Source organism: Sarcophilus harrisii, chromosome 1 (genome assembly GCF_902635505.1).
Source record: "Sarcophilus harrisii chromosome 1, mSarHar1.11, whole genome shotgun sequence".
Classification (NCBI taxonomy): domain Eukaryota; kingdom Metazoa; phylum Chordata; class Mammalia; order Dasyuromorphia; family Dasyuridae; genus Sarcophilus; species Sarcophilus harrisii.
Window position 1 is genome coordinate 18,477,319 of NC_045426.1, and position 16,263 is coordinate 18,493,581.

The 16,263-nt window shown below is 41.4% G+C and overlaps 1 protein-coding gene across 4 annotated transcripts in view; it reads right to left on the reverse strand.

Moving 5' to 3' along the window:
• DNAH12 (dynein axonemal heavy chain 12) overlaps positions 1-16,263 on the reverse strand; it is a 133,327-nt gene that overhangs the window by 43,948 nt on the left and 73,116 nt on the right. For 3 of the 4 annotated variants that reach the window (XM_031953093.1, XM_023498082.2, XM_031953085.1), the window contains 9 exons: positions 15,813-15,974; positions 11,138-11,332; positions 10,294-10,427; positions 8,422-8,584; positions 6,639-6,719; positions 4,804-4,980; positions 3,639-3,770; positions 1,358-1,447; positions 794-934 (listed from right to left, as the gene is read on the reverse strand). In XM_031953093.1, coding sequence (XP_031808953.1) covers positions 794-934; positions 1,358-1,447; positions 3,639-3,770; positions 4,804-4,980; positions 6,639-6,719; positions 8,422-8,584; positions 10,294-10,427; positions 11,138-11,332; positions 15,813-15,974 — 1,275 coding nt within the window. Of the gene's footprint in view, positions 1-793; positions 935-1,357; positions 1,448-3,638; positions 3,771-4,803; positions 4,981-6,638; positions 6,720-8,421; positions 8,585-10,293; positions 10,428-11,137; positions 11,333-15,812; positions 15,975-16,263 lie in introns of those variants that run through there. The other variant, XM_031953099.1, reaches the window with a different exon arrangement.

Genomic DNA, 16,263 nt, shown 5'->3' on the forward strand with positions numbered 1-16,263 from the left:
GAATGATCCATCTGTGTCTACATGAATCTTTAGCAAATATGGTTGACAGATGGGGAGCTGGGCCCAGAATTGAATTCAAGAATTCTGGGGAAAGCCCAGAATGCATCTGAAAACTTGCCCAGTGAGTTCAACAACCCAAACTTCCTATTCTCTAAAACAAAATTCCATTTATACTAATTTTTCTCTCAAGACACTTTGTATTATAGAAGAAAATCATAGACAAATCACCACGTTATATTGTACAGAATGCTTCCATGCTGGGAATTCACTATGAAATCACAGGTCTAACATGTCCATGTCTACATGTACATATTCATAGATGTGTGTTTATAGATGCATTCATAGACACATAGCTATCTGCTGGTTTTCACTTCTAGGAATGTTTTAGTATAGAGTGTAATGAGCTTGAAACTCTTGAGTTGATGCACTGAGGTCAGACAGCTGAGCACTTGAGACTAACTACCGATTGGACAATACTCTATGGGCACATGCTTGGAAAATGGCCCTTCCCACTATTCTGTGCTGGCTCAATGACTGGTGTATACAGAGGATTGTAGGAGGGACTAGTGGTGGAGTAAGACTAGCCAGAGTCACTTTGGCCGAAGACACGGGAGGAAGAAGATCACGGAGATTGTGCTTCCACCCAATTCAATCCTACCTCTAAAGACCAAGAATAAAGACTAAGGACTTTTGCTTATCCCGACTCTGGCTGATTCTAAGTTATCCAGGGTGCTAACGCGATCATCACAATGGAGACTCTTTCCAAGAGCACCTTCATGAGCACGCTCCTTACCTTTGCAACTCTGTCATAGACCTCCATAGCCATGATCCATTTGCACAGACCCTCAGCTGCAGAAGATGCCTTAGCTACTTTAGGGGGGTCAAATTCGGGGTTTGTTAGATATTCACCTCGAATCTTCTGCATAACATTCACCTACACAAAATTGAAAGAAGGAAAAAATAACTGCATAAAATTGTAGAATCTTTCTGGAGAGCAAAGCAGGCAGTAAAATACTGTGAAAGTTTCTAGAGATATCCCTATGCTTGGAGCCAAAAATTACGTTGTTCAGAAGAGTCGTTTGCTCAAAAAATTTCATAGCAGTATTATTTGTTAACTGGAAAAAACTGGAAGCAATTTGAATGTCTAATAGCAGAGGAACAGCTAAATGAATTGTGGAGTGGTGACTGTTAATTGTACTGTACTTAAGTAATGGTACTTACTGACAAGTCTTAACTTGACAAAAATTTGCAAGACCTTTATGAAGTGAGAGATAGGGACAGATATAGGGATGGAGGTGAGAGTGAGGATTTCATGGACTTTTAAGAAAATTAACATTTGAAAAGAAAACACACTTACTGGAATGTTGTCCTTGTCATATTCTTTCAGGTCTCTTAAGAAATTCATGTCTCCCAGTAACTTTTTGCTGGGAGCCCAATAATCCAAGATCTGTCAGTAAAATAGATGAACAGACACCATTTTAATGAAGAAACAAAGTCATTTCTTCTCCTTGAACCCCTGACACGGCGAATCCACCACAGAAATGATTTGTGCTCTCTCACACCCATCAGCACTTTGCATTTCATGTGGACACATCAGTTCATCTTCAAAAGGATTTTCTTGGGAACTTCAGTGTATGAACTTAATGCTTTAAGTTATGGAAAACTCGGGGAGTCCGCCATGATTAGAATAGTAGCCCCATCTCTCTAATCACCAACTTCTTCCAAATCTCAGGCCCAAGGCCTTTCTGTGGTTGGGGCCACTCACCAAATTACTCATCATTTGCTTTATGTGTATTTATATTTATATGTACATATATGTATATATAATATATATGCCCATATGTGTACATGCCATCTCCCCAATAGAATTTGAGCTTCTCGGGAGCAGAGACTGATATGTTTTTGTGTCCATATGCACAATGTCTATCAGTTTTTAGTAAACAGAAGACACTTTAAAAATGCCTATTGAATAAACGAATGAAAAAGGAATTTAGTACTGAATAACACAAAGGTATCTTTAAAATACAGCCAGGATTTAACAAGTTCAAGTAAATAAGGGGGGGAAAGGAATTTTCATTATTTTAGGCTATGGTTTTCGGGAATCATTTCTGAAATTTCCCAGCAGCCAGGTCAGCAGCAAGCATTCCTCTTAACGATATCGTCTGTCCTGAATCCTGTCGGGGAAAGTGGAAGAACTCTAGATTTAGAAGGAGAAAAGACTTGGATTCCATTCTTGCCTCAGCAGGCTGAGGAAGAAAGAACTGGGAAGCCAGCCTAGGGGAGAGGAATATCCTCAAGCACTTTGCAGGAAATGTGCATGAGGTTTAATCCCAGGTTCCTTTGGAAAGTCTGCATGCACTATGTAGAAAACCCTAGAACCAAAGGCAAAGACTGGCCAGCCCTGTGACGCTAAACAAGTCACTTATGGGCAGTGCAGTTCAATGCATAGAATACTGGGCCTGGAATTGGAAAAAATTCCACAAAGTCTACAGAGTTTAGTGGAAAGAATCCTGAATGTGAACTCAAAGGATCTGGGTTCAAATCCTGACGCCTACTAACTCTGCAGCCTTGTACCAATCATTTCCTTCTCTGGCCCTCAGTTTCCTCATCTGTCAGATGAGCACGTTGGAATGGATGGCCTCTAAGGTCCCTTTGAGCTCTAGAGCTAGGACACTTTAGTCCTACCTCAGACAATTCAGAGGACCTGAAGAGATGGTTTTTGAGAAATTCTGAGACTCACAGGGTCCTATTGTTGAAGGCCATTCAGTCCAATTCCTTCATTTGGAAGGGGGAAAAGGGAAACTGAGGCACAGAAAGGTTAACTAACTTGCCCATGGTCATACACAGCTAATAAGGGTCTGAGGTGAGATTCAAACTCAGGTCTTTGGCCAACAACTACTTATTAAACAACAACATGAAGCACCGAATACATGCCAAGACAAAACTGAACCAGGCCCTGGCCTCCAGGAACTTACCCAAGAAGAAAAAGTGGGGGTGGATTACAAGTCACCCCACTGGAAAAGAGTATCTGGTCTTCTCCCCTGGACCTCCTCCCTGACAAGTGGCCACCCAGCCTCCTCCTAGAGACGTCATTAAGGATCCGTGATCCCCCAAGCAGCCGATCCCACCTTTGAGCTACTCTGGTAGGATGCTTTTTCTGGTATCAAACCTGAAACTGGCTCCTGTGGCTCCTGGTCCTGCAGAGCCAACCCAAACCACCTAATCCCCCTTCCACAAAAGACACTTCAAATTCTAGAAGACAGTCCTCAGTTCCCCTCTTCCCCTTCTCCATGTTAAACAACCCAGAACTTTTCATCCACTGCTCCAAGGCCAATGCCCATCGCCATTATGGCCTGGCCTCCCTCCTCGGAACACTCGTTAGTGCCCTCCGCCCATTCATGTGTCCTTCACATCCACTGTGTCAGTTCCCCCTCTGCTGGAGAAAAGATCAGACTGGACGGCCCTGGAGGCCATCTCTTGATCCACTTACATATAAATAATATCTATTATATATACATAAATTATACATATATATTAATATATAAATAATAAATGATTCATGCAAGTATTCATAACCCTTGTTGCAAATCTACTTTGCGTGGCTTAAACACCAACACCGCGCCATCTCCCACGGTTACCTTGCCTCCAGTTCCCGAAGGGTCCGTGATTTTCTCTGGTTTTATGTCTTTCATGACACAAATAGCAGCCATCACGAGCTTCACTCCAGATGGAGGATTTTTCATGGACTTCACAATAGTGATGTCACTGGGCTAAGGGAAGGGAAAACGGGTGTTTTCAGACATCACTCACAGCTACGAGAGAAAGTTGAACAACGGCATTTGGGACTTTAAGACAAACAAAAGGGATCATGTTTGACTCAAAAATTTTAATTGCGTGGTTTACGGTGCTGTGATTGGGGAAGAATTCCGGGATTACAGAGAGAGGGATGTAATGCACCGAGCCCTAGACCTGAAAGCCAGAAGGCCTGGATCTCATCCCTACCATTGGCTACCCCTGTGCCCCAGCTACTCTCTGGAACTTAACAGTCACAAAAGGGCTTCAGTCTGAACTGCTAGTGAGTTCCTTACACTGATAAAAATCACAATTTCTTCAGGGAAGGAAAACTTAGCGAAGGAGGATTTTGCCCAGAGATTGCCTGGGCAAACCTTGATTGAGCCTGGCCCCGGATTTCTAAGGTAAAAGGGTATATTCTGGGCATTTCTTTCTGGTGAAGAAAATGAGCATCAGGTCCCAAGAAAGACACTGCTGTCCAAACAGGCCTACCCCTGCATCGAGAGGAATTGCTGAGAACTATGGAGATTGAATATAAATCAACACATGCAATGTTCACTTTTTTTTCCTGTTTTTTTCTTGCACGGTTTTTCCTTTTGTTCTGATTTTTTTCTCCCAACATGATTCACAAAGAAATGTGTATTTTAAAAGTTAATATATGTGTATAACTAGAAAAAATAAAACAATTCTTTTAAAAAGAGGAATTGCTGGCTTTGTGAAAAGCCTCTCACTGGAGCCAGATCGCCCCTCCACACAAGGCGCCGTGGGTCGGAAGCATGTTAAAGTGAGAAGGGAGCCTGGGCTTGCTCCTCACTGCCTGTGGGACCCTTCTCTGCTAGGAGAACTAGAGGGCCCGAAAGTGTCCATCTCCAATCCTACGGTCCGAGGCCCGGGTTGTCTGGGCCCAGACGGTTTCTTTGCCTCCCCAGGGTGACTTCATCCTCTCTCGACAGTCAGTCCTCTTGGAGTGATCCCCATTGGACCTCCCGGCCCTCGTGGAGCACCCCTTGCCTTCAGCGTGTCCAGCGCAGAGAGGGCAGCTTCCAGGGCAGGGATGGCCTCGGCGAGGTCACTCTCGCACTCGTTTTTCAGGGTCTGGGCCTCCTCAGCCTTCGCCGTCGCCAACTCCTCGTCTATCTTGACAAACTTTCTCTTGGCTTCCACCTGCGCAGACTCCACCTCGATCACCTGAAAGCGTCCAGCAAAAATCAGCCCCGGCCGCCCCATGAGAGGAGCCTCAAGGGGGCTCGTCTTTGGGGGGATGGAGCACCAGCACCAGAATAGGAAGAACCGAGTTCAAATCCAGCCTTGGACACTCAACACTTCCCTTGTTGTGTGATCCTGGGCAAGTCATTACCCCCAATGATTACACCCAAGAAGAGCAGTGGCCATTTGCCTCAAAAACCTAGATATCTAAGAGCCATTCTAAAAGACTTTGGCAGCCCATTTTACAAGCACCTTATTTTACCACCGCCCCCCCGAACCCCTAGGAGACAGGTCCTATTGTTATGTCCATTTTCTGTTTGGAGAAACTGAGGGTTGGGGGTAAGATTTGAGCCCGCACCTCCCTGGCTACAGGTCTACCTCCCCACACAAAAGGAAACAATTTTGAAGTTCAGACTAAGAATGCTGGACACTGTGAAGACTTTCTTTGGGGTGGACCTGGGACTACAGGTGAGGAAGGCCCCTCTCTAGGCAGATCAGCCCCTTCTCTAAGACTTCAGGTCCTCAAGGGCTGCTGGGCCATTTGGCTGAAAAGTGACTCACCCAGGGCCCTGCAGCCACCGAGGATCGGAGGTTCTGGGACTCAAAGGGCTGCTGGGCTGCTTGGCTGTGAAGTGATTATCCAGCCCTGCAGTCACCGAGGGTCAGAAGCTCTGGGACTCGGAGGGCTGCTCTCTCTTGGCTGTTCCAAGCTTTCTCCCTCAATCTGCACTTAGAAAGGCACAAAGTCCAAACATACCAGGTGTCTGACCCATCAGTCACAGATCTTTGATAGATTTTTACTTAAGTGACTGAGACAATTGTCACCACGAACAATAAATCTGGTCATAGGCTAGAGAATCAGATGACTCATTGGAACAAAATTTGTTTAAAAAAGAGAAAAAAAGAAAAAGATACCCCAAAGGGGAGGTCTGATAGGCTAGCCACAAAATAGGAGGAAAGGGGTGGAGGGAAGCGAAAATCCCACTCCCCTTCCCAGTGTTGCTGGGCCAGGAACCTTGCTCTCTGCCCTGGGGGGTAGATAGCCTGTTAGTACTTCTAAGTCGGGGGGCAGTGAGGTGGTACAGCACATGGAGTGCTGGTCCTGGAGTGAAGAAAACTCAACTCTGGCCTCAGACGCTCACTAGTCCTGTGACCCTGGGCAGGTCACTGAACCCTGTCTGCCTCAGTTTCCTGTTCTGTAAAATGAGCTGGAGAAGAAAATGGCTGAGTCCAGTATCTCTGCCAAGAAAACCCCGAGTGGGATTCCTAGGAGAGGGTCACACAACTGAAAGGACTCCTGGGTCTTGCCATACTCCCATAGCCACTAGGGCTTCCCATCACCCCTGCCACCGAACCCTCCTACGTGTGATGTCTCCCCCAATTGGAGTCGAACTCTTTGAGAACAGAGGCTGCCATCTCTTTCTATTTATATCGCCAGCACTTAGCACAGAGTTTGGCACCTAGTAAGCATTTCACACAGAGTTTTGTTTTATCTTTAGTGCTTCCATTCACTCATGATGGCAAGACCTTGGGACTTTACTCAGATTCGCTGAAGGTGAAGTCATTAATTTGCCATTAGGTCACACGCATTCGTGCCATCGGCAAAGGCCGCGACCCCTGGAAATGCGGGAGATGCCCACCTTCATCATGTTGGCGTTCTCCACTTTGGCCTGCTCCAGCTTGGGCTGTAACTGCACCAGTTCTAGCTTCATCTCCCCCACCTAAAGGGATACGAGGCCAGACAGAACGTTACCTTGGTGCGCTGGAAGCGGCCTCCAACAAAAAGCAGAGCAACTGAGTTTTCCATTATACATATATAGGAATATGAATACATATATACATACACACACATAGATACTTATGTATATGACTTTTTTGCCCTATTTATTTAAAATAATTTTTAAACTTTCTAAGTTTTGAGTTCCCTCCCTCCCTTCTCATTTCTCTCAAAATCCCCACTTTTCTTCAAAATTCAACTCAAGCACTATGTGCTAAACAATACTCCAAAGCTATTAGTCCTCCTCCTCCAAAATAACCCCACATTATTTTGTATCTATTTTGCATTTAGTTATCCAGTACATATCATTCACCCCTTCCCAGTTAGAATATAATCTTTAATGGTAGGGACTTTTTTTAATCTTCAAATTCCCAGGGCCTGGAACATAGTAAGAACTTAATAAATGATTGTTGACTGATTTTCAGTTGTTCTATAAATCCATCCATTTGTATAAACTGGCTATCCATGGCAAACTACAAGAGAAATCATCAAACACCCAAACTCCATTGAAGAGATTAGTGACATGACTAAAGAAGTTCTTCCTGCTTCTATTTTTCATGCCTGAGTAACCCCACTTGCCCCCAAGTCTGGGGCAGGTTTTCTGCTGAACGGCCCTGTAAATGCTGGAGGGACGTGACATTGCTGACAGGCTGAGACATTACAAAGCAATGGGTCCGCAGAAAGTATACGTGATATGGACAGGACATTGGTGGATTGGAAGACTTCAAGGAAAGTAGTCCAAAAAAGGACTTTCTGAAAGGCATCTAAGAGACCCGCCCCCAAAGTCACAAACATGTGGGCAGCCAGCTGTCTGAAAACCAGTAAGTAAGTTCTGCCAGGTGAGATCACTCCGTCTCTCCTCAATTGAGTGATCTTTTCTGATTCCCAGTCAAAGAACCCCTTGATTTCTGCGTATTCTTTTGTTTATTCCACTCTGCAGAATTCTCCCCAAATGCCGTTCACTGCTTAATGAGGTATATTAGCTTTGAAGATGATCATTTGAATACCTAGAGTTCAGTGAGAAGGAGCTATGCTGGCAATAGAAAGCTAAGGATAGCCCCCACCCATGAAAGCTATCACAGAAAATGTGATTTATTCTGGCCCCCAAAGTATCACCCTCCTAGACTACTAATATTTAAAGCACAGTAGATGGATGCGATTTTATATCTCAATAGTCTTTGTAGAGATGGGAATTTAAGGAGAAATAGCCTAACCATACTCCTGGATCCTGCCTACTCCATCCCCAATGACTTCTGGAAATGATATGAATCCTTCCACCACTCTTCACAAAGGCAAAAATTATTTGGAGATAGAGTGAGCTAGAACTCAGATCAGATAGCCATCCACACCGTAGTATGTAAATCAGATATATCTTTATATATATATATATATATATATATATAATGTATATTCATTTATATATTTTATTTATGTCTATTATTGTATAAATACACAAATATTGTGTATATATATATATATATATATATATATATATATATATGTATTTATATATATATGTGGAGGGTCACCCACATATACTTTATACATGGTCATGAAAAAATATCAGAAAGTATTAACGTTTTCTTGTTCTAGTCCCTCCTCCTCCCCACTTCCCCCTGCCATTCTTAAGAAGTCAATGATTTTACCTGGGATTCAGCAAAAGCTAATTTATCAAGCCCATTGGTATATCTGAATTTGGCTTTCATGACAGCCTGGCGCTTCTGAGTCAAGAGCAGCCGAAACGCTGCAATCAGCTCCAGGTAAGATGTAGGAGTCACGTAGTTATGTCGTCCCAAGTCTTGCAAGAACCTAAAACAGGGATAGAAGACATGCCCAGTCAGACTTGTCAAGAAAGAAAATGCTTTTTTATTTCCTTCACAGGCTAATGGGAAACTATTTCAAAATCCAATTCTTTTTGAACAGCAAAATAACTGTTTGGACATATATACTTATAATGTATTTAACATATACTTTAATATATTTAACATGTATTAGTCTACCTGCCATCTGGGGGAGGAATAAGGGGAAAAATTGGAACAAAAGGTTTGGCAATTGTCAATGCTGTAAAATTACCCATGCATATGTCTTGTAAATAAAAAGCTATAATTAAAAAAAAAAAAGAAAAAAGAAAGAAAGAGAGAAAATGCTACATACTGGCATGAGGAGGAGTCAAGCAAGCAGTATATACTGAGCACTTGTGAGTGCCAATCATGTGCCAGAGAGACAAAAATTAAACATTCTTTCCCCAAGCCTACTGAAACAACCTGGACACATACAAGTAGACACAAAAGATTCAAAGTAATTGGGGATGGGGGAGAGCTCACTAGAAGTTAGGAGGAAAATAGAAAGTATTAAAAGATGAATTTTCATTTTCTAATTGTACAAAATGTCTATTTTCTGAAACTCTAAATATGTAAATGGAATGGGATTTTAAATGATGAGATGTATGTAAAAGACTACAAATCCAAGAGGTTGAATGTCACGAGTTTACAATGGAAAACATTTATGCTTCTGTGTATTTTTCTCTAAGCCTACACACTTTTGCAGTTGCCTATGCTAGCCAGCTTGAGTGGGAGGGTAACATGAAATAGAAGATTGGCAAGGGGACAGGGTAGCAAATCCCCCCCAGGCCCACCTCCCTGCTCCAGGGAAAAGAGTATAAGCTGAGTCTGGTAGAAAATACCACAAGGGTAAACCATGTACCCTAGAAATGTGAATTACTATCAGCATTAGCGTCAGTAATAATAACCAGTCAATAAACATTTATTTAGTGTCTATTATATGCAAGGGACTATGTGAAGGAACAACCAAACCCCATGTATTATTGGGTCATCCATTATTGGTCATTATCACTATTGGTCACTATGGTGACACATCCAGTATCTCATTTGAGTCTCATAGCAGCCCAATGAGATAGACACTTCAGGAATTATGACTCCCACTTTACAGATTAGGAAACCGAGGCTCAGGAAGACAAGTAGGAAGCAGTCTTATACAGCAGAAAGAGCACTGATTCTGAAATCTAAAGATTCATGTTCAAATCCCTACTTTCTGTGACACTGGGCAAGTCATTTGAGTTTCTCCATCTGGAAAATACAGGGTTTTGATCAATTGGCCTGTTAAGTTCTTTCCCAGGTCTAGACTGCTGAGCCTACAAGTCTGGTTCTGGGAAAAGTAACAAGGGACATGATTGACAACATTTATGATGTGACAGGGAAATGATGATTTCTCAAGGTAAAAATATGGACTAAAAACTCATGGTCCGTCCTTCCAGGATGTCCCACTACCAGACACTCACTCAGGGAAGTGGTTCAACTTGAAGCCTGATTTTTTTTTTTTCATTTCCTTCATTTCCCAACACAAGAAGGTCACAATTTTAAAAATAACAACCAAGTTCCCAAAAAGATTTGAACAAAGTAAAACACACACACACACAGAATTCCTAAACCTTTCAAAGGGGAAATATTTTAAATACACAAAGAATTACTGTAATTGTTTTTTCAAAACTGTGAACAAACCTTGCTGAGAGATCCATAATGGATGTGTGAAAGTGTTTACAGATGGGAACGACTTCTATCCTTTCGTTTTTCGTGAGCTCCAGAGTTTCCAAGAACTTAACAGCCACACGTTCCAAGGCATCTTCAGGCCATGGCTGAGAAAGGAAGCCATCGTGTGAAATGTAAACAATTCTATTCTTTTACTATTGAAAAGTAGCAATGTCTAAAATTGTTCCCTTTTTAGCAAGACATTTATTGAGCACCTACTATGGTCTGAGCACTGCTCCAGATCCTGGAGACACAAAGACAGAAATGAGACAGACAAGGTAACAGTGCACATATAGAAGTATCTTATCAGTCAACAAGCATTTATGTTTACCCTATGCCAGGAAAGCACTAGAGGCAAAAATGACAATCTCTCCTATCAAGGATCCTACATTTCTCTGGAAAGGTATGTTATCTACAGAGATAAGTTTATATAAGCTAATTTATACCCTTCTCGGGCATACTTGGATGCAAAGAATACAAAATAATTTTTCCCTAAAACATTTCTCTGTTTAAACATTTTATCTCCCATCCCTCTTAAAAGTAAAGAGACTTTGGGTTTTTGTCTTTGTGTCAGCAGAGTTTCTCACAATACCTGGGACACAGAAGCTGTTCAATAGATGCTCAATGAATGGTTTGCTATTAAGCAGCTTTTCTAATACAAATCACAGCAATGTAGCTTAATGGAATGAGACTGAGCTCAATTAAATGTTTTGAGATTTGAGTTTTAGAACAAAGAAATGCTGGAAGATCAATGGCCAAGAATAACAAAGTTTTAAGTACGTTGCAAAAATGAAATAAAATTGATCTTTTAACAAACCTGGAACCAGTCGATGGTACAGCAATTGATGAGAGAAGGGAACTGCCTCAAGCGATTGCGAAAAGCATCCCCAATGGGGCTGAAGGCAACCACAACATGGAGATTGTCTCGGCACTGATTCACAAAGAAGGCGAACAGGGCCAGTGGACTGAGCTCGCCATGTTTGAGCCCAGCCTGGGCCGCTGGACGAACACCCTAAGGAGCAGGAGGAGAGGAAGTGATCACAAAAGGGGGAAGGATGATTAAAGGCTGAAATCTGTTTTTGAGGAACGTTTTCATCATTCTTACTCTCTCCAAATATCCTGAGAAATTGGCTATTATTTATGTTTACAGTCTTAGCTAATTTCCATTCCCATGATCACTTAGGCCACGTGTCGGGCATTTTGCTACACAATGAGTAGACAAAGAAAAACAAATTGACTTTTTATATCCATTGATGTCCAAAACACTAATAGTGGTCGATAAATAAAAATAGGAGGAATGGGAGGAGGAAGGAGGAGGAGGAGGAGGAGAAGAAGAAGGAAGAAGAGAAGGAGGAGAAAAATTAGAAGAAAAAGGAGGAGGAGGAGGAAGAGAAGGAAAAAGGAGAAGGAGGAAGAGAAAAAGGAGAAGGAGGAGAAAGAGGAGAAGGAAGAAGAGGAGAAGGAGGAGAAGGAGGAAGAGGAGGAGAAGGAGAAGGAGGAAGAGGAGGAGAAGGAGAAGGAGGGAAAGGAGAAGGAGGAGAAGGAGGAAGAGGAGGAGGAGAAGGAGAAGGAGGAAGAGGAGAAGGAGGAGGAAGAGAAGGAGGAGGAGGAGATGATGATGATGATCAATCCCTGAGATGTAGTGCAATGGGAAAAAGCCCTGGACTTAAGTCAGAGAACAAAAGCCCAATGCTCAGGACCTGGGTGTAATCATTTAAGCTTGCTGGATCTCAGCTTCCTCACTTGTAAAATGAAGAAGTTGGACTACGTGGATCTGAGGTTCCCCTCACTCTAAAGCCATGATCCTAAATGCCTGATGTCCCACCCCCTACAAAGCAATCATTATAGGAGGCTTTGGTTTCCACCACCAGCTTCATCATGGAGTGGACTTCTTTTTTTTTTTTTTTTTTAATAGCTTTTTATTGATAAAACATATGCATGGGTAATTTTCCAACATTGACCTTCTGTTCCTTCCAAAGCCTTCTGTTCTAAATTATCCCCTTCTTCCTCCCATCCCCTCCCCTAGATGGCAGGTAGTTCAATATATGTTAAATATGTTAAAACATACATTAAATACAATATATGTATATTATCTTTCTGTACAAGAAAAATCCAATCTAGAAAGAAAGAAAAAACCCAAAAAGGAAAACAAAAATGCAAGCAAACAATACCAGAAAGAGTGGAAATGCTATGTTGTGGCCCACACTTATTTCCCATAATTCTCTGTGTGTAGCTGATTCTCTTCATTATTAAACAATTGGAACTAGTTTGAATCATCCCATTATTGATGAGAGCCGCGTCCATCAGAATTGATACTTGTATAATATTGCTATTACCATGTACAATGATCTCCTGGCCCTGCTCATTTCACTCAGCATCAGTTCATATAAGTCTCTCCAGGTCTCTCTGTATTCATCCTGCTGGTCATTTCTTACCGAACAATAATATTCCATAATAATCATATATCACAATTTATTCAACCATTCTCTAATTGATGGGCATCTACTCAGTTTCCAGTTTCTAGCTACTACAAACAGGGCTGCCACAAACATTCTTGCACATGTGGGTCCCTTTCTTTCTTTTAAGCTCTCTTTGGGATATAAGCCCAATAGTAACACTGCTGGATCAAAGGGGATGCACAGTTTGATAACTTTTTGAGCATAATTCCAAATTGCCATGGAGTGGACTTCTTTAGGGATTCTGGGATGACAGATACAGGGGACCAGAGGTTAGTGGAGCAAGAACACGTATTCCATGGATCTACAAGCCTCAAGCCTCAAGTGGCTCAGAAGGTTCAGGTCACAAGGACAATTCCACAAATATCTACTCTTTGCCTTGTCTCCCAACTAGTTTTCAGAAGGAATCTTCAACACACACAAGGTGAATTATTCTTTTACTTGTTCAATTCACCCACAACAAATTCATTTAAAGACAATTCGTTTAATCTAATTTGCCTAAAGATCCATTATGAGGATTGGAAGGATATCACTTTTTGGTCCCCGAGTGGGCCAAGGAAAAGTTTCTGTGGTATCAAGAGCTTGTGGATGAAAACTCAGAGGGTCGGCCCCTCTCTGCATCTTCATATCCCAGACAATCTGAGCACCCCCAAATAGGTGTGAGAGGGAAGATGTAAATTCTTCCCCACTCTGGCCTATCTTACTTACTACTTAATCAAACATGCTAAATGTAAATGAGATGAGTTCATCTCATTATTCTGACACTGCTTTATACTTTCTGGCTAGGGGTTGCTCCCCTTCCACTTCATTTCTGGCACTGGCCTGCATGCAGAATTACCAGAATGCTTTTCAGCAAGGAAGCTTACCTTGATCTATGACCAAATCCGATTTCTCCACATGGGCGTGTCCTGCACCAATTAAACAGCAGGGTTTTTAAATTATATCCTGTTCTGGACCCCTGATCACCCTCTCCTAGTCAGGACAGTAAGCATAAAGGGGCAATAGCAGAAAAGTAAGATTGCAAAGGGGAACCCAGAAGTCTCACACAAATTATCACAAATCAAAGGAGCATAATTTATAAATTATATCAAATATTAACCAAAGACCTCATGCTGATAACATATGGTGACTCAAGGGAACCATCCAGGTGCTATCAGGACCTTCTGGTCCTAGAACATGTACAGACAAATTCCAAAGATCAGCAGATCGCCCAGTGGTGCTGACAAGTTTGTGGGCGTGTTCTGACAATTTTGAAAGGATTTGGAAGTGTTTCTGAGCTAACCCAAGGCTGGCACAGGTAAGAGTCTGTTCCCCAAAAATCCCTGTAAAAGGGATCCCTAATACAGCATCTGACATATAGTAAGTACTTAATGCTTGTTCATATGCCCGAAGGACTAGCAAACTGAGATATCCTTGGATCCAGCAGTATTTCTACTGGGCTTATATCTCAAAGAAATCATAAAAGACGGAAAAGGACCCACATGAGCAAAATGTTTGTGTCAGCCCTTTTGTTAATGGCAAGGAACTGGAAACTGAGTGGATGCCCATCAGTTGGGGAATGGCTAAACAAATTATGGTATATGAATGTTGTGGAATATTATTATTCTGTAAGAAATAACCAGCAGGATGATTTCAGAGAGGTTGGAGAGATTTACATGAACTGATACTGAGTGAAGTGAGCAGAACCAGGAGATCATTATACATGGCAATAAGAAGATTATGTGATGTTCAATTCTGATGGACATGGCTCTTTTCACAATGAGGTGATTCAGGCCAGTTCCAATAGACTTGTGATGGAGAGAGCCATCTGCGTCCAGAGAGAGGACTTTGGGGACTGAGTGTGGATCACAACACAGTATTTTCCCCATTTTTGTTGTTTGCTTGCTTTTTTCTCATTTTTTTTCCTTTTTGATCTGATTTTTCTTGGGCAACATGATAAATGTGGAAATACGTATAGAGGAATTGCATATGGTTAATCTATATTGTATTATTTGCTGTCTAGGGGAGAGAGGGAAGAGAGGGAGGGAGGAAGAGAGAAAAATTTGAAACACAAGGTTTTACAAGGGTGAGTGTTGAAAATTATCTTTGCAAATATTTTGAAAAATAAAAAGCTATTATTATTTTTTTAAAAAACAATGTTTGTTCACTCATTGAGATCATATTGTTCGGATCAGAGCAGGAGCTAAGTACAAAACAGCGTTCCACATGAATTGCTGTGGCCATTTTGAATGACAGTATTCATTTCATCGTTTTATCTGTGTAGTACATGCTGGTCTCTGATATTGCTTTATGATGACATCATAGGATCAAAGGAGTCTAGATAATGGACCACTAAGTTCAACTCCTTTGTCGTGCACCAGTGAAAGCTAACACTTAGTGTGGGCTACCGAGGTCAGACTTATAACAAAATAGGTGCTGCTAATCTGTACAGAAGGCTGCACATGACTTAATTTTAAAATGAAATATTATCTAAGTTTCATTATATTTTCATTTATTTTTAAAATATTACATTTATATTACATTTTTATTTATATCTATATAATACGTCCATAATTTATATTTGTTTGGGCAATATGAGAATGCTGTGGACCACATGTAGCCCCTGGCTCACCCTCCCTGAATGGTTTCAACACTTGTCTTTTTTCCTGTTCATATAACCATAAAATAATTAAAATAGATCTTTTTCCTTTCATAAGACCTAGTAAACAAGATTTAAACAAATGAGATGAATTTTCTATCACAAACAAAAGATCAAACAATATATCATGGCTTAAAGGAAAGCTTCTTGATCTGGGTTCTATTCATTTGATTTTTTAAAATATTGATTACTATTTCAATATAATTAGTCTTTTTAGCTATCCTATATATTTTATTCTATAGACTTCACCAAAGGAGTTCATGACCTTAAGGCTAACAAACCCTGTCTTAAGATGACATTTAAACTAAGATCTACAATAAATTTATCTCTCTACTTCTTAATTCACAAAAAAACTCTCCAGAGATCGCATTTCATCAGCATATGAAAACCTGTCATACCTCCATCACTTCCTGTTTTTCATCTGCTGCAAAGATGTTTGGGACTTCTCCAGTGTTGAGTACACTGTCAACATCCTCCAAAAACGCTTCCTCCTTGATCTGTGTGTCTGTGATGAGAAACACTGTCTTCAAGCCCCTCATACCAGCACTTCTCAGGAGATTCTAAAAAGCAAAAAAGAAGCTTAGAAGACACAAAACAATAGGAATATGTGATCAGCCTCTGATTTTTTCCCCTCTATGCTCACTTTCTACCATTAATCTACAGGTCATAGATTTAAAACTGGAAGGTACCTCTCAAAGGTCTTTTGATCCAATATCCTCATTTTATAGAAAAGGAAACTGAGACCCAGGGAGCCTAAGTGACCATATCATCATCAACATCATCATCCTTCCTATTAGACTCCTACAGCCCTATCTCAAGGTGAGAGGTAACTCAGACATCACAGCATTC